We start from the raw sequence: 26859 nt of genomic DNA, 5'->3' as shown, positions 1-26859 counted from the left end.
AATTTTCCGATTTTTATTGTCTATCATATTAGAAATGATAATACTTAAACAGATACTGAGATTTATAGAAAAAAAAGCTGAAAAAAATTTTACGTTAATATATTTATTTCATAATACTAATATATTAATATATTAATTTTTAATTATCAATAAAATAAAAATCATGATTAAAAAAACTTTTTTTTTACCAAATAAAAAATTAAAAGAAACAGACTTAAGTTACATATAAGTTTAGCATAATAAATTTAGCAAATAAATTCAAGAAAATTATTTGTTACTTACATCAGGTTCCAGCTCGTAAAAACATTTTAAAAATGCATAGGATTTTTCACAAATTTGATCAGTTTGAGATGCTTTATTAAATAACCAATGTGAAATTAAACATACCTTGATATAATTAATCATATATTTATATATTCTACTGTCATTACCTGTTTCTTGGCATATAGTAGATATCTCTTTAAACCTATCAGCTAATTCTTCAACTACTAATACTTCGATTTGCTGCATAAGTGCAGTAGTATCAATATCATCATTTTTAATCTGTAAAAACAGGTATGTAAAATTTATGAATAAAAATAAAATTATATAAAATATTTTTATTCAAAACTTACAATTTTCAACATCTGAACAATACATTTAATAAAGCACTTGAATGATTGATCTGGGATATTTTGATTGCCTAAATATTGTGTTATATCATCTGCTATTTCTATAACAATTATTCTTATTTTATATTATTTATATATTATATGTACAAAAACAATAGAATAATGAAATATTTACACTGAATTGTTAGAAATATCAATGAAATTTCTACTATAAAATTATAAATATTGTATTTTTGTATCAAAATCAATCGACACATACAATATTTAAGAGACATTTTGTTAAATCTAACGAGATAATTATATAATATTGTAGTTTGAATAGAAATATATTATTTTGAAGCTAAATATAAATTATATAAAATTGTGTTCAAATATAAAATGTTTATCTGAAATGCAATTGTTTTTATATTTATTTAAGATATTTTTAATTGAATTAGAAACAATAATAATTGCCTATCTTAAATATGGTAATCAAATCTTAATATTTACAATTTGTTAAAAGTATAAGATTGCTTTTGCATGGGTGAATATGTATAAGAAAAATGTTAGGAAAGACATTTTTATACAAAGTTTTGTAATACAAGTTTTTCAATACATTAGTTTTTATATTTATGAAACATGAATTATAATTATTTATATGTAATTTTAAACATATAAATATCATATAATTTAAATTTTATTTACCAGGATTTATTGCATTTTTTCTAACGCACGTGCTTTTAATTGGCTTTAACATATTTCTTAACTGATCCAGATTCATTTTCTTAAAATAGAAATAAAAATAATTACCACATATTATATCTATAATTTAAATTAACACACTTACAGATTCAACCATTTGAATAATAAAAGCACTAGTTATTAACAAAAAAACATTAAATGATATCTTCATTTTACTTTATTAAATTGTTTAGTGTTACAAAAAATGTATGGTTTGTTCATTTTATTACTAAAGAGATCATTTATATACGTTCAGGCATTTATAGTAACAGCCTATTATGTTAATTTAAGGCTTTCAAACATACGTAACTAATAATGTAATTAATTACTTAATAACTTGTTATGCACTTTAAAAATTAAAATATAGCTTTTGCATAATATAATTTATAAGTAATGTTATCCCAGTTCTTTAGAACATTTTTTGCAAATTAAAAAAAATATTATAATTATGATTAAAAATTAATTGATTTTATTATTAAATTAATGAGACAAATCAAAACATTACATAGATCAATGATTAAATTATAAATTAAATGAATAATTAGAGTCGAAATGGTAGAAGATTTATAAATGAAGAAATACATTTCTTCATTGCAAATTATAAAAAAAGCATTAGAAAGCGCAAAAAATGTATCATGAAACAATTTATAACAAAGTAAAGTAATTAATACACATAAAAATAAATAAAAATTGCTGTATTTTTCAATTCAAAGTTATGATGACCTAGAGGAAAAGATTTAAATGAATGTAGAAATAATTAGTAATCCGCAGTTATTTGAAATTAATTAGATTGAGTGCTTGAAAATATAATCTTCAATAAGGAAAGTAATAAGCTAGTAAATTTAGTTAAATATTTATTAATGTCTTTCCGAAATTAATTAACATAAAAAATTAACTAAATGGTCATGATTAGTATATACTCAAGTGAGAAATTTAACGAAACTTAAATGATTTAATGAACAAATTTCAGTTATATAACAATAATGAGGATAGAATATTATTTTATAAAATATTATAAAAACAAAATAATATATACATAATTTAATATGAAATTATATATCTATTACGAAACCAATGAAAATTACGTAAATTTCACCATTATAAATATAAATAGTATACTTATAGTATGCATTACTAAAATTAAATTAAAAACAATTAATGGAAAGCTTCGTGTAAGCAAGATTATAATTTAAATATAAGATATTATTTAAAAACATTAATTGTATAGATGATGAAATCCATTTTAGTGAAAATATTTTTATAAAACATAGAGAATTTTAATTTAATAATCTCATTGGTAAAGAAATAAAACTTTTATAAATCAAAGTATATTATATATCTTCAATATAAAAATGATAACTAATTGTAGTTACCTAGAATACAATTACCTCCTAGTTATTTAAAAAGTAGCTTAATATAATTATTTATTGCTATGAAACCTAATATTATACAGAACGTGTTATTGTTATCATTGCAAATGAATATTTTTGAATGAAACTGAAGAATGATGCAGTAAAATAGTTGTTATACATCTTACACAGACTGTAAAGATGTAGCAATGCGTATAACATTTTCATATTAGGTTTTAATGTATTTGACTCGTACTTACACATAAAAAAATAAAATTTTATATATTCAACTAACTACATTGTTTATTCATTGTTTATTCCATTCATAAAACTGCAAGTATTTTACATAAATCTAACAACTTTATAACAATACAATAATTTTTACATTTCTGCATATTGTAGATAAATATAGAATTATACAAAATTAATTTATTGTTGTTCCATATATCGTTCAATCAACTTTTAAGAAATAAAATTAATAGAAATAATATTAGTTTTTATTTGTGCACATATTATTATTTTTTTTTAAATACATAATATAATTTTATATACTCAATTTCATATGTAAAAATATATGTTCACCGAATATAATAATTGTATCATCAAGAATTAATTTATCAGATAATTGTACTTTAAAAAATATTGTTAACGCGAAAACTCATTCAATAAAATAACTTTTTGTACATTAAACACGGATTACACATGGATTGACTTCTGTTTCATTTATTACTATTTAGACTTTATTCAAATATATTAATAAAAAAAATATAATTATATTTATGATAAGATTGATGGCTTAATAAATTTATTCAAATTTAATTGAAGGCCGCGAATTTGTAATAAATTATATTCAATTATATTGCAAAATATAAAATTTGCGTCTCAGTGCATTTCAACACTGATCGCTCATTTTACGATACAATAAAATGAAATTTATTTGATTTGATAAGTATATGTATTAGATTTTCAATTTCTACAATTATTGGATACCAGATCGATGTTATTCTACTGTAAACTGATTAAAAATAGTAATTGTATTTATCATTGATATTTCTATTAGACAATTAGAATATAATATAAATATTATACGTATATACAAAATTTATTATATTCATCGTTACTTAAATACAAATAAGCAAAAATAAATTAATTTAATTCTAAGTATTTGAACAACATCGTTTCTGAAAAAATATTGTCCAAGATTTCTATAGATGTTTATTATTTTCTTTAACTTTTCATGCAAAGCGCATTCTTTTATATATGAAAAATCTAATTTATATCATGAAAGTAAAAATCATATAAAATAAAAAGTATATGAATATCAGGATCTTGCGATTGTGTGAAAAGGTATAGATATTGTATTAAACTAATTACACAAAATATAAAATGTAACAACAACAATATACTATTTATTTAATTTGCAAATATAATGAACGCTTTGTACCAATTATTAAACTTAAACTTATTTGGTTAAGCTGATAAGGATAAGCATATCTTGTATATCGTAAAATATTACAAAACATTGAATATTGAAACGCTATGAATAACGTTTTAATGACGGAAATGGAGTAAAGATTAAAGAAATTAAAGAAGTTGTGATGAGTATAGATTTGCCAAAATACAATCTACTGGTAATTAAAAAAAAAATCCAAAAAGAATTAGACATTGAGGGAAACGATATAACTAAGTTATAGTAAATTATATATTAAAATATTTGATAAATATACAGATGTGCTTATTAAGTAAACATATACACGTAACATTTACTAATACACACTAACAAAAAAGGCAGAGTGTGAGATTAATATTATTAATAATAGAAAAAGGTCTATTTTTATCACCACCGTAAGGGTGATAGATAGATTATTATTATCATTTCAAGAGGGGAAAATCGTTTGTTATAATATGCGACAAAATATTATTTACTCAACATTATTACTATTTTTTTAACAATCTCGAATTTATTATTCTTTTAATTTATATAAATATAATTGTATTAGCATAAAAATCACAAAATAACTAAATAGATAGATAGCTAAATAGATAGATAGATAGAGAGAGAGAGAGAGAGAGAGAGAGAGAGAGAGAGAGAGAGAGACATTATTTTAATTTAATACGTAAATATATTTTGCAAAAGTTTTGTTCGCTGATGGCAATACAGTTTGTTTGAAAATCCTTGGACTATCCGACGTCATATTCCTTTTGCTAACTGGACCTTGAAACTACTGTCCTATTATCTTACTGTTTACTGACCAAAACGTCACTGAAATGTCTGTATTTATTCCATTTCCTCTTAACTGGTACAATCATTCTCCTCCCCGTTAATACTGCATTCATATGCAAGATGAATAAGTTTTCTTAAAGATTACAATCAATACGTGCTAAATCCACCCTTTTAAAGAAGATATTAAAGATATTAAAAATTACACTAACTCTTTAGGTTTGGTCAATTCAGTAATAAAACAATGAAAGATAAACATTTTATGTTTTACTTTTTTCACTTATTCAGCTTGTTTATCCTATTTCTAAACACATAAAATAACATTTTATTGAATATTTTCTAAATATTCATATATCTCATTCAATTTAATTTAATCATTATATATATATATATCAATGAAATAATGTCTCCTTATGAAATTTTCGTGATTTTGTAAAATTTACACTCCCATATAATGTGCAATTACACAATTTAGAACCATAAAAAAAATGTATTATTTAAATATTAAATTTCAACTAGTAAATTAATAATTTTTAAACAAAAATAAAGTTATAAATTTGTTATATTAAACATATTAAATATAAAAAAATTATTATAAAATATAATTAATTTGTAAATATGACTTTTATTACCGTTTTTCATTGTTTTTTTTTTTTTTTTTTTTTTTTTTTATAATACGTTAATCAAGTATTTGTTATTTACTTAAATCATAGAAGAATTTAGTGTCTTTACTATATAGAGAAATTAATGTAAAAACATGACAACATTTAAGACGATGCAGAAAGTTTATTTATTTTATATAATATTGTAAACTTGTTATGTGGTTTATATACATCGTTTTATAATTATTTTTTGTATAGCAATATATTGTTTTTAAATAATATTAATTAATATTTATATATTTTGTTATAAATAATAAATCATGATTAAACTGATTTTTATACTTTTAGATTATATACAATAGAATAATTAGTGTTATAATTAGAGTATTCATTACATTAACTTAACAAACAAAATAAAATAAATATAAAGTAAAATATGAATATTTGTATACTAGTATATAATAGAAATATGTCATATTAATAATGAAATTATGATAGTGAAAAATTGACTGGTTAAAAATAAAAACAAAGAAAAAGAGGCTAAAACTTAGTTTATAAAAAGAATTTTTTTATATTAGAATATAAGTTAAACGATTGAATTTACTGATTCTTTATTGTAGAAAGTAATATAATGTAATTGATATTATTGTTTAATACTTTGCAATATTTTTGAAAGCTTTTAGTCCAAATTCCCGTCTAGTATATTATAATGATATAGAAGAGCCTGTTTTTACAATCGTAAATATCTACTTCTAAAACACACATCATATATTACGTGTATTATTTGGTAATTTCAACGTTCTAAGTTTTGCTGACTCATAGAAATTTTTATTTTCTTCTGATATAAAGCCATTATTCGAATTTGCAACTATCAATTGCTATGTTCATATTCAATAAAATAGAATGATAAAATATTCTTTAAAATAAAGCAAAAAAAAAAAATATATATAAAGATCCAAAAATGAAAAGAAATGTTGTTGTGGTGTTTTTTATAATTGTACTTATAACGCAATATAAATTGGTTAATTGTGGTGTAAGTGTTGGTTATAAATTATTGCATTATAAAATATGGTTACATTCTATTAATTTATAATAATATAATTTTCTAGAAAATGGATATTGACGGTCTTAAAAACATGGTAAAACCTATGAGTAAATCCTGCAAAAGTAAAACTGGAGTTTCAGATGGTAAGTAAATATATATTTATCTATGCATTTTATTACACTACATAAAAATTAAACAAATTAAAAAAATTCTTATTTATTAAAGAAAATGAATATAATAAATACTTTTAATGTAAGATACTGAATTTAAGAAGAAGTAAAAGAATATATTAAAATGATATAGAAATAATAAAATATTATGTTTTATTTCTATAAATAATTCATTAACCTGATTGGTAATAAAATGTGTGTTAAAATATGTATTAAATAAACACACTGATAAATCCATGGATAATTCATAATAAAATTTTAAAATGTAATTAACTTTCTTGACACATTTATTAGTTTATGCATCAGTTTATAAAATGATTTATAAATTAATCATTTTATAAATCATTTATTTAGTCATCATATTGTCATTATAATGTAAATATATATATATATATATATTATATATATTATATATATATAAGAGAGAGAGAGAGAGAGAGAGAGAGAGAGATATATAGAGATATGTACCTATTAATTTTTTTTAATTTCATATATAAGTAACATTAAATTAAATATATGTGTTTTATACATGTATTAATAAAATAATTATAAGTTGCTGTTTTATTTGCAAAGCTTAAAAATACAAAATTATAACAAATAAAATTACGTATGTAGAAATATTTAAATTATGAAAAATTATACATATTTTCAATATTATTTTTTAATTATTTAAATGATGTATTATCAAATTTTTAAACAAATGCTTGAATATTTAATAAGAATCTTTATAATTCCATTTGTTTACGACTAATTATTATTAGCTTTATGTATTAATGTATTGCAGAACTTGTTCAGGGTACGCATAATGGAGAATTTCCACGAGATCGAAAACTTATGTGTTATTTCAAGTGTATTTCAGTGCTATTAAAAATTGTAAGCGAAAGGTTTGATTATTAAATTGCTTATTTTATTTCTATTTTTAATGTTTAAAGGAAGATTCATTCATTTTGTATAATAAAAAATTTATTACTTTAAAACCTAATTAAAGAATGAATAATTTCATAATCATGATATATATAAACTAATTATAAAATACAAAAATTAAATAAAATTATATTAATCTATTAGTATTTAATATCGTTTTACTTAAATTTAATAGTTTATTGTAAATACTGAAATCTATAGTTATAATCTAATAGTTGTAGGCAAATTTAATTTAATAATTTATTAATTCTATATTTCTTAAATTCATAAAATTTTAAAATCGAATTTCAAATAGGTTTCAAACATATATTTAATGTATTATTTGATGGTAACTACTTAATAAATTAACGTAAATTAATTATTTCAGATGAATAAACAGGGTGAAGTTAATACGAAAACTGTCGAGAATCAAATTAATATATTAGCAAATGACGAGGTAGCACCTCGATTAAAAGAAGTTGCAAAATTATGTTATGAGACAGGTTAAGAAAACATATTATTCTTTTACTTTCAATAATTCATTTACATTATTATTATTATTATTATTATTAATTATTAATTATCACGAATAATGAATAATTATTTAAATCTTATTATTATAATATTGACTTTTTAGTGGAACGTAATGAAGATGCTTGTGAATATGCTTTAGATTTGGCATATTGCACATTTACAAAAGACAGTTCGGTAATTAAAAATGAACTTTTTTAAAATTTATAATTCTTTAAATTTTTAATTATATCTTATGATATTTTTCAGGTATACTTTTTACCATGATATTCATTCATAGTACAAAATGCAATGTTAAATTCCTGTTTTAAAAACTATTGTGTAATTATTACAAACCAACGTATTTATAATATATATTATAGTTTAATATAATGTATAACATTTTATAACTTATATGCTTAGCTTTTTCCTATAAAACAGCGTTATAAAAAATTATATAAAGATGTAATTTAAAGTCGAATTGAAATTAAAATAGAATCCTAAAAAAATTGAATAAATTTGAATATTTTATTTCGAGGAGTACGTATTGAAAGTATTTTATTATTTCATAATTTTCGTAAAATTCTCATTTCTTTTTTCCGTTTATGTATACTTTTTTGTTAAATAATCAACATAATTTCTTTTTTAATAGTACAATAAACAAAATTTTTTTAATAATCATTAAGTCTTTTTAATAATTAAATTATTTTTAAAAGCACTAATTAATTATTTGTATAAAATACATTGTTTATAAAGATATTGAAACCATGCTAGCCAAAGAATTTTTTAAGTACATCTTAATCTTATTAAGAACTAATTATTATTTAATATGTAACTTCCTAAGTAGTATTTAAATATTACTCTACAGATTAATTTTTTATTAAATAATTTAATTGTTAAATTATTTATTTAATAACAAAATAAGCAAAATCACTGTTATATTTATTAGATTTATGTTATTCATATATTGAAAAATAAAAAGTTATCTAAATAACATTTATATTTTTAAAATTTTGAAAATATTCTATTTTAAAAAGTTTAAGTTCAAATTAATTAAACTTTCATTAGGCGATTTACTTTTAATCCATATACAAATATTGAAATTTTATTCTAGCTTGAATGAATGAGTATAAAAAAATGAAAAAATCTTTTTGTAATTAAAATAAACGTCTTAAATAGAAAATATTCAAATAAACTTAGATATTTATATCAAATATATCATTTCATTACTTGTAAATATCGAATTAACTATAACAGCTAACCGCCAAGTTTTCTTGTATATATAAAAATATATCATATATTTATCTAATCCTGCATAAATAAATAGCTACCATAAAATTAAATAATACATATGTAATAATTTTTTTTAATTTAAACAAAAGGAATATTTAAAATAAAATTAAAGTACATAAATGTCAGTCGTCATAATTGTTTATTATAAATAACTATTAACGTATTTTCTGTTTCATACATCATTTTACAATCATATTATTAAACATGCGACTTGCATACCATTTGTCGCATTTGGGTTGGGATTTTATGCATAAATTTTTTTCTTTCCTTTCTTTGTAGATATTGTTTGTTAATCACGAAGACATACATTTGACCCTGCATTTTTCACATCCCTTTTTTAGAATTACAAACATGTATAAGTGTGTGCAAGACTATTTATTGAAGATTATTTACATCAATCAATTTACCATTATGGTTTTCCATAGTGATCATTCTTGATCACATTATCATTTCTTATATAAACATAACGCTATCTACATCAAACACTCTCTTTTTCAATTTTATTTTAAGTATCAAAGTCAACATTTTTTAATGAGAAGAAAAATATAAATAACAAAGTAAATAATTTACGCATGTAAATAGAAAAAAAAAAAAAAGAAAAATTTGCGTAATGGATTCCTCGAATTATTGAACTTTTTCAAGGCTCTAGAAGTAAACACACAGTTCGAATAAAATCTATCCATTTTTTTCTTCATCCCTAACAATGCCGACTTAAAATATTATCGAGTTTTAATTCACTCACGTCTATTCTTGGGACGATAAAAATCGTTTGTGGACATTTTCTTAATAAAATGTTCCCATTTGGATATTTTCAACAAAGAAATTGAGTAATACGAAAATTAAACTCAAAATGTAGCGCGACCAATTTGGATCTTTGCAGTTTTACTGTACAATAATCGACCAATATGATGATTAGTCGAATACATTACAAAGACACCTATATAATTAGTTAAGAAAGTAATAATTCACTTGAAATCCTGTACTCGTATCGCATGCCGAAATCATTTCGATCGGCTTTACAAATGAGGTACATCTGTAATAAATAGCTATAAGATTACGTCGTTATTTCTATTTCATTACACATAGTAGTATAACGAACGTAGTGCACATATATTATAGCAGCCTCATTACGCGCGCACTACAAACGAATTTTGTTAACATTTCTTTTTAAAAATTAATTAGTTATCCCTTTTTTATTTTTCGTAATGCGTATCTTTACACTAACACATCACTATATTTGAGCGTAGGTTTGTTGAAAATATTCCCTTTTCCCACAATAAAGAAGATTGCTTAGAAATACTGCATTCAATGATACATCTCATCTGTTTCACTATTATCCACTTCCATGTAATTAAAGGATGATTATACTTCTCTAATTTGATATAAGTCAGTTTCTTATTTTCTTTTAATGCACTTCTTATTCACACCAATATCAACACCATTTTATTATTCACAATAACACTAACAATAAACTTTCAAAAATGTCCAACAATTTGTTTGAAATTAACCCTCCTCATTCGCACACTTTCGAGACCATTTTTTCCATTTCCACATCCGTATCGATGTCATGATGAACGTGATTACTCGTTTCCACGGCGTTATTGCTTGCTAACGTAGGACTTGTATAGGTTGTCGTAAGCGTTGACGTTTGCGATGTATTTGGAGTTCCGAGGGTACATATTTCCAAAGATGCGCTCGGTGAACGCAATGGCTCAGTAAAATCCTCCAGGCCCTCTGGCGTTGGCAATTTATTCAACTCTTCTCTTAATAGTTTATAGTGTCTCTAAAATAAAATTTTAATTAAGATGCTGAATGCTATTTGTTTAATAAAATATCTGAGAAAATAGAATATTTAGTGAAAAATACACAAATTTATTTAATTTTTTTTATATAATCAGTATTCGATATATTGAATAAATTTACAGGCTTCTGTTCTTTTTTTTAAGACAACCAGAAATTATGCAAAAATATGAATTTTTAACGATAAATTTGAAACGTGTATAATGTATTTATTTAAATATATTTTTATTTAAAATTTTTAATTTTTGTGTAAAAATATCAACATATTTAAATATATAAATTTAATAATTGCGAATTTTCATTATAATGGAACAAACTATCTAACGTCCAATTATAATTAAGTATATTTTTATTACATTTATAATTTTTCTTTCATTACAAACATTTTAAAATACTTAGTAATTTCAAATAATAATGGATTTATGAAAATATTCACACGAACAAAGCATCGATACTAAAACGTACTTTACTATATAAACATAAATTATCGATAGGATGGCGTTAATTTTTATAAGAAAGAATTATAATAGTTTTGCATAAATAAAAATAATAAATATAAGGAACTTCTATTTTCGTATATTATACTATATCTTTTATATTGCAAATGAGAATCAATTTTAATATTAATATATCTATAATTTTTCATGTTCTCTAAAAAATGAGAAAGTCTTACTCTCAAAGCCAAAGCGCTCAATGATATAGTTCTAGCGGATCGTCGATCTGCCGCATGCATTTCCATGTCTCTAATCCATCCTTCTATCTGAGCGACTATTTCATGCCTTTTAAGCCAGAAATGAGTATGTATTACCTAAAAATTAATAAATACCAATTAACAATTATCACATAAGATATCGATTGGTTTTAAATTTATCATTGGCTATAATTATTAAAATGTTATAAATATGGCATATTATTGATATTTGATGCAATGTGGTTAAACGTTTATTCTTATTTCTATAATTAAGTTAAAATAATCAAAGTATATTTACTTCTTTAAAACATGGGCATGGATTTCGAATCTGATCAAGTATAGCCCACTTTGCCGTAGCTTGGCACACATTGGCGTTGTATTCTTGACTAGACTGAGCTCCACTCGACGTTCCACGCGAACGTTCATAACCGGGTTCGTTAAAATACGGTTCTGACACCAGGATTAACGATTGAATAGATACTAACACCTGATTAAATTAAACCAAATAATTATATATTATGTGCAAACATTTAAAAGAACTTATCAATGATGTAAGTCGGTGAATTAAAATTCTGTCTAAAATTTATAAAATTAAAACTTTTAAATACATAATCATAAATAATTATTTAACTTTCCATGTACAAATAACATACATGCCTTAAAGCAATTATTTTTGAATAACACTTGCATATGGTAAGAAAAAGATCGAATTTTTTAATTTTTGAAATATGGAGAAATTTCTCTATGAACTAGAGAAATACGAGAAATTTCCTACGTAACTATTCACAATAATTGAGTAAAGTTTTATTTAAAATTTGTATTCAACGTATATTATAGTATTATAGATATTACAGAATACATTGACTTTATGATAACATAATAAAAATATTGTAGTAAAATATAATTAAAATAACTGCTCGGTAGTGAAAATATTTTATTTTTCATATTGCTAAATATCGAAAATAAATACCTGAAGAAAGCTACTGGTATGAGCGTTCCATTTTTCCTCGGGTCTTCCATGCCATGTATTGAGTACACTGAGACAAACTTTACCATCGTTATATAAATTCGGGTTGAAGCGCACCGAGCGCCTACCCGTAGTCTCTAAATTGATCATCATTGGACTATTAGGATAGTCCAGAGGAAAATAAACGTCGAATTCGAAGCATCCATTTGCGTATGGAGTCTCTGCTGGACCAGTTATAAGAACCTTCATCACGTCCAGACGATCCGTATCACATCGTACAAAAACACTACTGCTGTAAGAGAGAGGTAATGCTGTAGATAAAGTAACAGCCTCCTGGGCGAGTCTTTTAACGCGAGTTGGATGATTTCGTTCACCAGCCGCTCGCATATTCGATTCAAAGTGATAAGAAACAGCGAATTTAAATCCGCCTTCTGGATTTTCGATTATCATCTCGTATGTATCTAAAAATTAAATGATATATATTTTACATAATTGTTGATATAATTTTATTTTATTTGACAGTGGTACATTAATGACTATATTAAATTTCGAAATTTACAAAGGATTCAAAATATTGATAACCTTACATATGTATATATATATATATATATATATATCTTAACAAAAACTTACCAAATTGAAGATTCTTCATAACTTCCAAATATCGTTGTTCTATCGAGCGCAATGGTATTTCCGGTCCTGCGGGACTAGGTCCTGCAATCTCTTCGCTTGTCTCAATTAATCTTGCCGTTGTATTTTGTACAATCGATGCGCTTTCTTGAATATCTGGGATAAGTGTTGCTAACCCTTCATCTTGCTCAGTTTCTTCTGGATATTTTGAGGATGATTTAGACTTACTGTTCTTGGTTCGATTAATTTTATGCACGTACGTATCAACGCATACCCTCATGCTTGAGAGTAATGCAACAATAGAGGGATCTCCTGATTTATCGCTTCTTGGTAATAACAATGGCGCCAACTGATTCGAATTTGCCATAGCCCGAAGCAGCTGCAGAACCGCCCGGTATAATGGTATATGACGGGCCATATCCAAAACAGAATCATTGCGTAAATAAGAGGAAAGGGCAGGTAGCAAACACGAGCGAGAGAGCAATTCCGTAAAAAGTGATGGTAGCTCCTTTTGAGGTTGATTACCCGTACCGATATAGCTTGCAAGAACTTGGATAAGAACAGTCACGTGCTCTTCTTCTGATCGTTGCCTCATCAATGCCTGCTCAACATTCCAAGATTGTTGGGTAGAACCAGTGCCAAAGCCTGTTCCCTTTGCCCAATAAAGGTGCGATTTATCATCGCTTCGACCACCTGATTGACTTAAGCGTTGTTCAGTGCCTACACAGAAATAATTTTATTTCAATAAAAATTAATAAAAAAAAAAATATTGTCCTTTACCTTTATTTATATCGTGTCGATTTAGAATACATTTTATTATAATTCTTTAATTATATTTATTTATAGAATTCATTCTAATACTCGTATATATTATTTATTTTACATAAATATTCACATGAATAAATGTATATAAAATATTTAAAATTTAAACTTAAAAGCTATTTTAAAAGAACTTTTAAATGTATCACAATTTCGTTTAAAAATTTTCATTATTTACAATTTAATAACAAAAATTGTAAAATCTACCTTCGTTATGTCCAGTTTGATGCGTGAATATAGCAAGACAATTAAGCAATAGTAAAACAGCACCGACTTCGATAGAAGTACGACGTAGTAAGAGGCCGTCATCTGTCGTCGGCGGTGTATCCTCTAGAAGTCGTTTTAAGACTTGGAACGGTAATGTGGGCAGGGTAGCTGACAAAGGTGAACTAAGAACGTCACCGCCCTCGCCATCATCGGTTACACCAAGCGCTAGTCTTAATAAGCATTGAGCTCGCTTATGATCTTTAAGCAAGACCTCCGAATAGCCAGGAAGTCGTAGGAATAGGCCAAAAGCAGCCAAAGAATGCAGGGGTATCTGTAAATATTTTGGTTTTCATTAGTATATTTAATTATTGATAATAAAATACAACAAACATCCTACATTTATAATAAAATCTGTGTTTTTCAGATTCCTGTGATGAATAGACCATACATTTATATTAGTTTTACTCTATTTCAGTTTTAATTTATTTTAGTTAATTATTACCAAGTTTAGTTATAAGTTATAACTATTGTTTTATAACTTATAACTTATGTTTTATTATAAGTTTAGTTATTTTATAAGCATTTAGTTATGTTAATTACCAAAATTGATAAAAATAGCTATCTAATTCCCTTAAACATTGTCAGTACTATATATAGTACATTATTAAGTAAAAAAAAGAATTTAATATAAAAGAAATTTACTTGTGGTGTTGGTGGAATGGTTCTTGATGGTCCATTATTTGATCCTTCATCAAGATCTTCATTAACATTGTCGTTATGCTCGACTTTCACCCAGTCAGTATCAGATTGATCCTGCGTTGGAGATTTCTCAAATAGAGGTGCTGGTCTACTAGAATCAGGATATATTAATGGCAAATGCTTTGCAAGAACAGCTAGTCCTCCTTTTGAACTAAAAACTTCTAAAGTACTATCTATACTAGTCCAATAGGTTAATAGATCCGAATCATTGGAGATAGATAGATCTTCTGAAACAAAGAAGCTCACATCACTATTTGCAAAGTGTATCAAATATTTTATATATTCAAAATTAAACTTAAATATTATATATAGAATTATTTTGACTAATAATATTAAATTTTATAATTTTTAAACAATGTGTCTTGAACACAGTAAACATAAATATACTGTAATCAATAAATAAAATAAATATTGTAAAAGAGTTTTTTATTAATAATTCAATAAATTAGTTTTGTGAAAAGACTGAGATAAATTAGAGTGAGAAAGATAGATCATTACAATTTGTAATTTCTCATTTTTGCATTTTTCAAAGATGCATGTCCTTAAGAAAGAAATACGATCTAGTTTTTAAACATAATTAATAATTGAATAAAAATTTGTCTAGTTAAATATATATTGTAAAACCATTAAACATATTTTTCATTCTCAGAAATGTTTTTAAAACATATATTTAAATATATTGCAAATTTTTAATAATTACTTTATATGTCATTATCAATCGCAAGAACTACAAATAAGCATCTAAATTATATTATTTTCATTCTTATAATATAGAAAAATGAAAAAATTGAAAAATTAATATTTGAAATATGTATCGTATTTTTATTTATTGTTTATGAAATTAATTTATTTCATGATAATGATATTGATTAATTACTAAGATTACTTATTTGAGTTTTTTTAGTTCAAAAGTGACAGTACAATAGTAAAAGGTTCTTTATTGGAATTTTTGTAAATTTATCATTTTAATAAAATAAATAATAAAGTGTATTGTAATTACATATATTAACTTATTTTATATTCTTGAAATATGCAATAGAGTAAAGCACTAAATTAATTTAATTAAATTGTAGAAATTGGCTACATATAATACTTTTTACTATATTATAATCAAATAAGCCCTTAAACATATTTTATTTATATTTCTTTGTTTTATATATGTATATAAAATTTATATTTATATAAATATAAATAAGCATAATTTTTAATTTAAAAAGTAAGATTAAATTTAAGATTAAATACGTGTTTTACATTACATTTATCAGTAATTTCTTTTTTATATATTTGATGCTTTTATACAATAAAATATTATATAATTAAAGTTTAATATTACTCATACCTTTGGAATCTTTATTTCGTTGACGCAAGGTTAGGTACAAACAAGGTTCTGATAATGAAGTTCCACTATCTTCGACGAAGCAGAGAAGTTGAGCTACAGTTACATCAGGTGGTAAGGGAGTATTAGGCCGTGAAGAGAGAATTAAATAGTTTTGGCTAGCTGTACTATTTGCATTCCCTTGAGAATTATTAGAATTCTTAGTTGACAATACTGATCCATCTATAACAAAATGTAAATAATCCTTCCTTGTAAATTATTCTTTCAACATATTATTAAATAATTAATTGCGAAAATCGATAACTATTTATTATTAAGAATAATGCTCTTAACGATATATTTATTAATTTCATTTTAATTACGGATATTTGATTACCATAATAATGTCGTTTAATTCACTGTTATTTACACAAATATTATATCACATTTCAATGTTTTCTTGTTCCTGAAGAAGTAAATCTTCATTTACATATTTTTAAAATAAATTTTCATATCTTATTATTTAAGTAAAATATAATTTTTCTTTTCTAATATTTACGTATTATATTATAAATAGTATGTCATCAACTATTTAAATAAGAACATTTTTTATTTTGTTTTTCAATCATTTCAGTTCGATTATTCGTCATTCATAAGGAAAAAAATTAGTATTAGCTATAAAAATAAAGTTTATAGAGTAATATATTCATACCTGTACTAAGGCGAATTTTTCGTATAATAGGGCCTCTCGCCTGTGATCGATTAGAAGCTTCCTTAGCTCGCTTATCCTTGGCGGTATTGCCTGCAGCCACACTAAGAGTATCCATAACGATATTCATACCAGATTCCCAGAGCTCTCGATTACGCAAACTGTTTGTACCTATTTCGTTTCCTTTATTGGCGAGTAGCAAATTCAACCAAGGACCTACATTTTTTTTTTACAAAAATTGGTTTATTTTTTTTAGATTTGATCTTTCTTTAAAATTCTTTCATTCAAAGCTTTTATTAATTGAATTTTCTTTGATTCTTTTAATTTATTTAATATTTACGGTATCCAAGCTCGTAATATAAATTAATTACAAAGTAGTAAGCCTTATTTTATATCAATGCTAATTACAAAACTATTAAATTTTAGATTATTCATGAAAGCTATTATTTTATTAATTATTATTGTGAAAAAATATTTTGTTTCTACAAAATTAGGTCAATTAAAATCCATAAAAAAAAAAAAAACATTAAAAAACAGAAAATTTTCTCTTCAAAATTTGTTTAATTCAAATATTGCATCGTTTATATCAAGGGTGTAAATCATTATATTGAGAAAAAAATTAGAGAATTAAACACCGAACAAAAGCATTCTACACTTGTAATACATACCTGATACTTGCTGTAAAATATCTGTTACCGTTGATTGAGTTGACATGTAAAGTAAATGATGATAATGACCAAGTGGAAATGCTGGATGTGGAGGCATTACTGGTAGGTTACTGCTACCTACAGTCGACAGTTTCATGGGTGCTTCAGACGTAACTGATACCAAAATCTTTTCACCTTCTAACAAAAGCTGTAAAATGAGTCTTCTTGTGAACCCTGAAATTCCGTGTAAACCTTTTGAACCTTAAACGACATAAAGTAAAGTTAGCATTTATTATAGATCAACATATTATTATAAATATTTTACATTTTATCGATGACGAGATATAAATTTATCTGTACCTGTAGGTGGTTTTTGTGATATAATAACTTCTTTTAAGAGCTCAGCCAATAATTCTTGATTAGCTGGATGACACCAACAGCATTTAGACAAGAACTTTATCATAGCACTTTCCAATTTTCCATAAGATATACTTATTTTTGAACATCTTAAGGAACGATTATAATACATTAGAAATAATAAAATAAAACAAATTAAAAATAATAATAGTCATAATAATTTAAAATAATTATTTATTTTATCACTTTCATATAGTAACGGTATGTAATAATAACTTATTTATTATTTATTACACAAGAAAATAAAATTAGAATTGTTTATATTATCGCTTTAATATATTGACTGTATATTACAATAATTTATGTATATTTCTAAAATTATATATATTTTACTTGCAAATATTTTTAGAATATTTTTTTGTGTTTGTGATAAAATGTTAATCGTAAATAAATAATATATTTCTTTTAAATTTATATCATCGGGTAAAAATACTTGTCAACTAGTTATATTAATGTTTCTCTTGACCACCATAAATAATTATATCGAAGTATTGAAAGATTTATTGATTAAATTAACTTACCTTAATGAAGATGCTGATGAATTCTCAATAGGTCTATCACTTAATAATGTAAGTAGAGGTAACCAAAATCCGCATCCATCTTTACCAAGCCAATCTCTCATTTTACCTTCAGAACAAACTAATGATAAGAATTCTAGTACAACAGCTACACTTTCAGGTTCTGTCATATTTAATCTATCTATTTTATTCTCTTGTGTAGTATTTTCACCAGCTTTATCACTATCTGTCAATCCATTACTACTTCCTGCATCCTTATTAATACATTCAGTAGCTTCTGCTTCATTCGGAGACTGCATTAACAGAAATCATTTCAAAATCCTAATTATTCTGATATTTTTATTTCATTTTAAATATTTTCAAATATTTTATTATTAATCATTATAGTACAATTTTAGCTTTTCTATAAATATGTGGGATGAAATTAGTCATTTTTCTCAAATGAATTATATCTAGATTCAGTACTACATTATTATAATGCTAAATTGCTAACGCGCTTAACTAATTTCAAAGAATTCTTAAATAATTGTAGTGAAATAAATCAATGTGAAATATTTATATTTTTAAAAAAAAAAGTTATTAACGGGATTAAGATATAATATTTGAATGTGGTAGAAAATCTTTTGTGAATTAATAATAATAAAACGTTGTGATATAACATCAAATATTATACAAATACGAACAATATATTAATTAAATAATTAGCTTATATATATTTATATTAAAATAATAGTATCATTGATTTAATGTAATATTTGTAAATAATGTATTTATACAAGCATAATATTTTTCTTGAATAAAAATCATATATTATGCTTTAAATTTCAGAAACCAGTAATTATGGTAAATTTAATAAAATAATAAAAAATACAGGGCAACAGCATTTTTAATATTTGTTTTTTTAAACTAATGATGAAAAATACCAACCAATTTCTTATCAATGGTTTGTTGTTGTTTCCTATATTCATTTGTGAGTTTTGACCTTTCCAAAACCGTGAATTCCATTATACAAACGGTTAATAAAGTTGGTAATCCCGAATCAATTAACTGACATATTCCAGGAGTAGATCGTGCTGCAGCTGCTATTGAGAGTAGTTGACCTTCTGTCAGTGATAAGTGCTTAAATTCTGATTGAACAAGACGTGTATACCAATCATTAAGATCAGCGACACTTTTACCATCGTCCGTTTGACCTTCACTTTCTTTTCGATCATCAGATATTGAAATACTCAATTGATCATTTAACAAGTTTGGCACAAAGATCTGTACCTTTTGCAATAGAGATTGAAAGAATGTTGATTTAACGCGACAAAAGGCACATAAAACTGAATCAATAGCTTGTTTTAAAGCAGAGTGAGTTTTTAATACTAAAGTCCAAGAATATAGTGCACTGTAATCATAAGCAACAATATCAATTAATTGTTAAATATTATAATATAGGAATTAAAAAATATTAATATCAAATAAGTGCTAAATTGAATAGTTTTAAAGTTTATTTAATTTTAAACGATAATGAAATGGTATGTATATTCTAAAGTTGATTAATTTAATTTAAACGAAAGATTAAGAGTTATGCAAAAACATTTTTAATTTAATTATAAATGAATTTCTTTAAAAATCGAATAATTAAAAAAATTATTGCATTAATTCAAACCTATCATTCTGTAATGAATAATTTATTCTTCAAATTAATTTTTCAAATCAATTTTTCAAACAGTAAAATTTATTTAACGTTCTATTTCTGTTTGGAAAAAATTAAAATAGAACTAAAAAAAACTTACTCAAATAAATCTTCAGTAAGAAGTTCTTTTAAATCATAGTTAAGATCATTAAGGTTAGCTGCTTTCCAAATGATTGTTGAAATACAGTGAACATAAACAGCTGGCGGAGATATGTTTGAAGCAGTAAATAAATTATTATCTGTAATATCAAGTACAGATGATTTTGCAACTGTATATAGCCAATTCAAAACAGCACTCATACGTGCTTTGATATTAGAATCTTGTGCTGAACAAAGTTGCTCTAATAATTCAACAACCATTTGAACAGTTGTAGTTTCTTGACTCAAAACAGAATTTTGTAAAACAGCTGCACTTCTATTGTTGAGTAAAAGGGTAATTAAGCGAAGTCCAAGTTCAGAGGAATGTAGACCAAGTTGGAGAAGAACTCTTTCTAAATTTGGTGTAAAAAGTGATGGAGCAGGAAGTAGCAATAAATTACAACACGATTCAACTAAACCTTCAACTGAAGCAGCTGAATTTAAGACTTCAACGGCAAGATTACTATTTATTGTACTGACAGACAAGCATTGATGTACTAGTCGTAACCATCCCAAACTGTAAATATTAATAAAATTCAATTATAAAATTTTCTTACATATAAAATATATCAGAATACTTTATTGCTTAATAATAATTTGATACTATGGGAATTATTTGAGATTATTTAATGGTTTTCAAAAGCTAATTCTAAAAACTTAATTAACCTTTACAACTAACTATTTTTAAGTTGATAAATTGAAGTTGATTTTAAATTGAAAAATAAAAAAATAATTATAAAATAATATTTTTAATAATATGTATTCAACAGTCAATTTCAATTTGATTATTAAAATATGCACACATTTATAATAATAGTAATAAATATTTTCAATCATTATAATTATTAAACATTACCTTGTTTTCGTAAGCTGTTCCTCATCAATAATATCGTGATTTGATTTGGGATCACCAAAAGCAGTTGTACCAAGTAAACGAATATGACTAAGGCTTATGTTAGTTGAATCTCGTGGTTTGTACAACCTAACTAGAACAGCGCTTGCAACTTCGGGTTGTGACAATGTTAAACGTATGAACGTGAGACCAGCTGTTGGCATTGGTGGACAAATAGGAGTCAAGGCAGTATTTCCTTCTCGAGAAATTTCTAGAGCCACGGCTGATGGACACGCTAGAAAAATATTTATTGTTTAAACATTACGAGTTTAAATTTAAAAATTGAACTATATTTCTTTTTTTTAGATATAGATATAGTTATATTTATAGATATAGTCGATATAGATATAGATAGATAACTTTTTATTTATAAATTATATGTCAGAGATTTGAAAATTATTAATTTGCATTTTTAAAATGAAGTTTTAAATTTATAAAAAATATTTAGAAATCTGCGTAAGCCTAATTGAAATAAAAAAAATTATTGATTTATTGATAAAACAGTAACAAAATTATAATAAAAAAATCAGAACAAATTTTATTTTAAAGATAAAAAAATAGAAAAGGAAATAGATATCAATTATTATAAGCTAGTAGTTATTAAAGAGTTATTGAGTTTGTAAAATAATAATAATAATAAATGATAATAAAAAAATTAATCACGAAGAAATGTTAAACTGGATTTAAATTTTATATTTCATCATTAAAATGGAATTCTTACTAAAAGACAAAAATATATTCGAAAAATAGGATTATTATATTTATTACGATTTAAAACTTTTTCTCTTCTGTACTTAAAAGATACGAATAACATCACAATGAATATAGAATACAGAACTATATTCAAATTTTATCAATAAAAAAAATAACATTACTGTTTGAGATTCCAAGAATCTCTCGAGTGTTTACGTTTCGGGAATTTCCAAAGCGTTAGAATTTCTGAGAAAACCCCAACGGTCGTTGAACATATGGTAAAAGTCGTTACATCCAATTATATTAATTGGTGCACAGTCGCATCAATTGTTTCTAGCATCACAATCGCCTCCATTGTTATCAATACTAACTAGTCTGCCGCGTGGATATTGAAAGCAAGCACGCGCGGAGACACGCGCTATTTAGCCATGAGCTAGTCAGTCGCGCACTAGCAGTCAGCTATTCAGTCTATCGCACTCTCTTCGAGCCGGATGTAGTGGAAGATAGTGCATCTCACCAGTGCCCTGTGCACGTGCAACTTCAAATATTCAGCAATACATTTGCATCAGTGCATAATAGGCAACACGATGTACTACATTAAGGGGCAACCGGAGATTTACGATCTCCTTATTACTTTTCCGCGTAGAAATCCACCACCTAGAACATAACTACAAAGAGGTATTCCAAGGCCAGCTAATACATAATAATCACGAATACTTTAAGAAGAATGTATTTGCTGAGGAATTCGCACAATACTCGATAGTGCGACAAACTATCAACAAACTTCGCCAAGCCTCCGAGATCATGAAAGAATCCACGCTAATCAAGGCACAATCACAGGGCACGCGACTTCTACACATACATTTTCCCAAGTTTTCCGGAAAGCAAGAAGACTGGTTTGAGTTTAGCGATCTTGTCACGGCATTAATAATGGACAATGGTTAGAGAAACTCGTCAACAAATACGATAAAACGACAAAAACAATTATTAGCATTGGAAATCACAGAAGATTTGTGGAATTGCACCATAGTACATCAGATCTCTCAACAAATCGACCGTACCACTAGGGAATTGTGGGAGTCATCAACTGGCACTTCCATCTCATACCCGCACCTCGATCAACTAATGGCCTTTGTAACATCTCGGCCGAGAGCGCTAAAACAGGTCGAATCAATGCCAGATCATCCTAGATCATCCGCAGTACGGTTCCAACCTTCGTCAAGAAAATCATTAAATACTTACCATGTATCAGTGAACAATGCTCAATCAATTCACTCAACAGTAAGAAACGATTCAAATGATGCACCAACCCCCCATATTCGATTCTTACATGTCTAAAATTTTAGAATATGACAGCAGTAGAGAGACAGAATTTGGCAATAGAACACAGACTCTGTCTCAGTTGCCTAAGACATCACAATGTCAGCTCATGCAGAACTTGCACAAAATACAAGAGGTGCTCCAAATGGCATCATACTATGCTACATGAAGAAAATAAGGCAGAAACTACCCAAGCCAGTAATTCAAACTTATCATCCAGATGAGATGATGGTGCAATCATCAAAAAACCAGTTTATACCACCACTTGATTATTAGCCACAACCACAGCAGAAATACGGTGAGAAACTACCACAGTACAAGCTTGTCTTCTCATTGACACAGGCTCAAATTCTTAAGGTAGTATCAGCTGTTCATGATAGAATATGAGGCTCTTATTATTATTATTATTATTATTATTATTATTATTGTTATTATTGTTATTATTATTATCTTGAAGGCTATAAACGAAAACTATGAGGGCCTCTTCAGCATCCAATCATCAAATTCAATACTATCTGCCACAACACAGTGTGCTCAAACCTGATAGCACTACAACCAAATTAAGAGTGGCATTCGTTGGCTCCAGTATATCAACATCAGGTCTTTCGATCAACGACATCATGCACACTGAACCAAAATTGAATCCAGAAATATCACACGTTTTGATTTGGATCCGAAGACAACGATGTCTGTTTGCCACCAATATCACAAAAATGTACAGGCAGATACAAATTCACAAAGATGACTGGGACCTTCAGAGAATTCTGTGGATAGACAAATAACAGGCAGAAGTGCCTTATCATTTAGCAACTAATCAAAGTCGCACTCCAATTACAAGACCTCTGCATGGCGGCCGGCATTCCGTTGGCAAAATGGTACGCAACTCATCAAGATGTTATTATTACAATCTGCGCGGATCATAATCTGACCACCTCCAATTACGTTTAACGATTGCTATACAAAAATTCTTGGACTACGGTGGTCTCCTCAATAAGACATTTACTTTCACGATAGGAAAGATGTCGGAGCAAGATGATATCCTTACGAAACGCCTCATTTTATCTGAAGTGGCTCAGATATTTGATCCATTAGGTTTTGTTTCACCTGTCGTGATCAAGGCAAAGATATTCATGCATAAGCTGTGGGCTGCACAAGTTCCTAACTGACTTTACAATACCACGTTGGTTCAACATGGGTTCTCTGATGCATCACAATTGGCAATATCAGCAGTCATATACGTATCAGTGCATGAATCAAATAAAATTATGACTGCATTAGTATGCTCCAAGACTAAAGTGCCACCCCTCAAGGCAACTACAATACCAAGATTGGAGCTAGCTGCAATACTACTCCTATCGAAACTAACACAGTATGTCCTAACCACACTGAAGATGAACGTTACAAGAAAATATTCGACTACGAGAAGCATGGTATTGAAGTCCTTTCGAAGGAGTGTGCATAATCCATTGCTGATCCTTACAATATCAGCAACAATATCGTCACCATCAACAAGGAACAACTACATCGTTGTTATTAAACATAGTGACACTCTCCTGAGAAGTGAATTCAATTCATCAATAATGTAATTATCAATAACCATAATAAATGATATTTAACGAAGTCTGCACACACTGTATGTCTTTACAACCCTTTCACTTAAGTCCTTACCTAAGCATCCGCTAACCCGGACGATAAATTAATTGAACTATCGAACATTGGCAGTTCATGCTGGAAAATCAAACATTTTCGAACACTTACATAATAAAATAGCAATAAAAAATAAAGTTTATTATTTATTATTTTAACATACTACATTTTCAAAAACTACTTCTAATAACTGATATATTAATTCAAAAGTATTTCAAATGTTTTTATGTTGACATTGCCATAGTTAATAATTAAAAAAATTAATTTTAAAATACTTACTTGACAAAGATGTTAAATGTGGTTGTAGTTCTACTTCTTTTAATAAAATAGCACATGGTAACATAATAGTGAGATCAACCCAAGCTTCATCCGGATAAAAATGATAGGACCAAGCAGCAGTTCTTGCTCTCTTATGAGGTGTAACACTTTGAATAAGCACATCAGCCGGCTGTGCTGTTGGATGTAGCCAGGAAACAGTTCCAAGAGGTGCAAAATTTAACAATCCATCTTCAAAAGACTCTAATGTATTTGTTGATTTTTTACTACTGCTACTACTTGATACAACAGGTGTTAAACTCGTTGCATTCGATAGGTGTTGCATAACCAGTGCGATCACTCCGGGAGAATTAGAACCATTTCCATTATAATTTTTACTAGATTTCACAAGATTTTCACATAAAACTCTTACACCACCCATAGTCGTAAAAACGGATAATGAAGTTTCATTATCAAGAACTCGAAGAATAAACCATAAAAGTGGCTCCGAGAGTTGCATAACATCCATATGTCTATCAGATACTCCTTGTCTGCATGCTGAATTAATTGATTAAATGTTCTTATTATCATATTTAATTATTCAATAGTATAATTTTTTTTTTTATTATATATAATTAGTTTAAATAATGTTTTCAATTAATTTGTGTATTTATAAAAATATATTTGTGCATCATTGATCATTTGTAAAATATACAACTACTTACACGAAGCAAGATATCGATAAACAGGATTTAATACAAGTGTTGGGTTGCTTGCTTTCTTTGTTAATGTACATAGCAATTGAAAAGTAGCATCAGGTATAGATGGTGGTGCAGTTAATTCAGTAGTTGCGTTTGTACTGGATCCCTCTCCTAAAAGCATAGCCAATGAAGATCCAGAGCTGTGGCCAAGTGCCCCTAATAGTCGCATCATAGTGGGTTCATGTTGCAAAACTAAAAAGTTTAAATATTGTTTTTATTTACAATATTATTTATATTATGATAATGCATTTACTAAAACATTATTATTACCAGTATCTGCAACACAAGGTATTCGAGGTTTTGAAGATTGGTGTGTTCGTGTTTGCTGTTCTGCAACTTTACTTTCATCAGTTTGTGAAGTATTCATGTTTTCTTGACTGTCCATTTGACTGGAGCTTGAACTATGTGAAGATTCTCCAAGTTCCATTTCTGTTGTACTATCGGATCGTCCAGTTCGAACCTACAGAAATATAAAAAAGTAAATTATAAAATATACTCAGATAACATTAAATAAACAAATAAAAATTAATTAAATCAAACACGTGTTAAAATATATATAGAAAATAATT

At 25.9% G+C, this 26859-nt stretch overlaps 2 protein-coding genes across 2 annotated transcripts in view; one reads left to right on the top strand and one right to left on the bottom strand.

The window, feature by feature from the left end:
• Positions 1-6615: 6615 nt before the first annotated feature.
• LOC105368438 (general odorant-binding protein 83a-like) lies at positions 6616-8419 on the top strand. The gene is made up of 5 exons (XM_011507447.1): positions 6616-6691; positions 7503-7591; positions 8010-8124; positions 8259-8329; positions 8402-8419. The coding sequence occupies exons 1-5, from the start codon at positions 6616-6618 to the stop codon at positions 8417-8419; spliced, it is 369 nt and encodes a 122-aa protein (XP_011505749.1).
• A 1597-nt stretch (positions 8420-10016) lies between these two features.
• Positions 10017-26859, bottom strand: part of Bruce (BIR repeat containing ubiquitin-conjugating enzyme) — a 40467-nt gene continuing 23624 nt past the window's right edge. The window contains 18 exon segments of the mRNA XM_011506984.1: positions 10017-11207; positions 11898-12032; positions 12214-12402; positions 12886-13343; positions 13516-14232; positions 14539-14869; positions 15241-15524; positions 16637-16855; positions 17325-17537; positions 17990-18229; positions 18329-18474; positions 18907-19196; positions 19897-20293; positions 20685-21239; positions 21579-21849; positions 25554-26087; positions 26255-26482; positions 26561-26750. Coding sequence (XP_011505286.1) covers positions 10938-11207; positions 11898-12032; positions 12214-12402; positions 12886-13343; positions 13516-14232; positions 14539-14869; positions 15241-15524; positions 16637-16855; positions 17325-17537; positions 17990-18229; positions 18329-18474; positions 18907-19196; positions 19897-20293; positions 20685-21239; positions 21579-21849; positions 25554-26087; positions 26255-26482; positions 26561-26750 — 5667 coding nt within the window. The 3' untranslated portion in view covers positions 10017-10937.

This window comes from Ceratosolen solmsi, unplaced genomic scaffold (assembly GCF_000503995.2).
Source record: "Ceratosolen solmsi marchali unplaced genomic scaffold, CerSol_1.0 scaffold6, whole genome shotgun sequence".
Taxonomy (NCBI): domain Eukaryota; kingdom Metazoa; phylum Arthropoda; class Insecta; order Hymenoptera; family Agaonidae; genus Ceratosolen; species Ceratosolen solmsi.
This window is presented reverse-complemented; position numbering and strand designations above follow the sequence as displayed.

What these genes read in the sequence shown, in the direction of transcription:
- LOC105368438 (XM_011507447.1), top strand. Translation starts at nt 6,616, where the DNA reads ATGGATATTGACGGTCTTAAAAACATGGTAAAACCTATGAGTAAATCC. An exon ending in TAAAACTGGAGTTTCAGATG is followed by an intron (nt 6,692 to 7,502) that starts GTAAGTAAATAT and finishes AATGTATTGCAG; the next exon opens with AACTTGTTCAGGGTACGCAT. An exon ending in TTTCAGTGCTATTAAAAATT is followed by an intron (nt 7,592 to 8,009) that starts GTAAGCGAAAGG and finishes TAATTATTTCAG; the next exon opens with ATGAATAAACAGGGTGAAGT.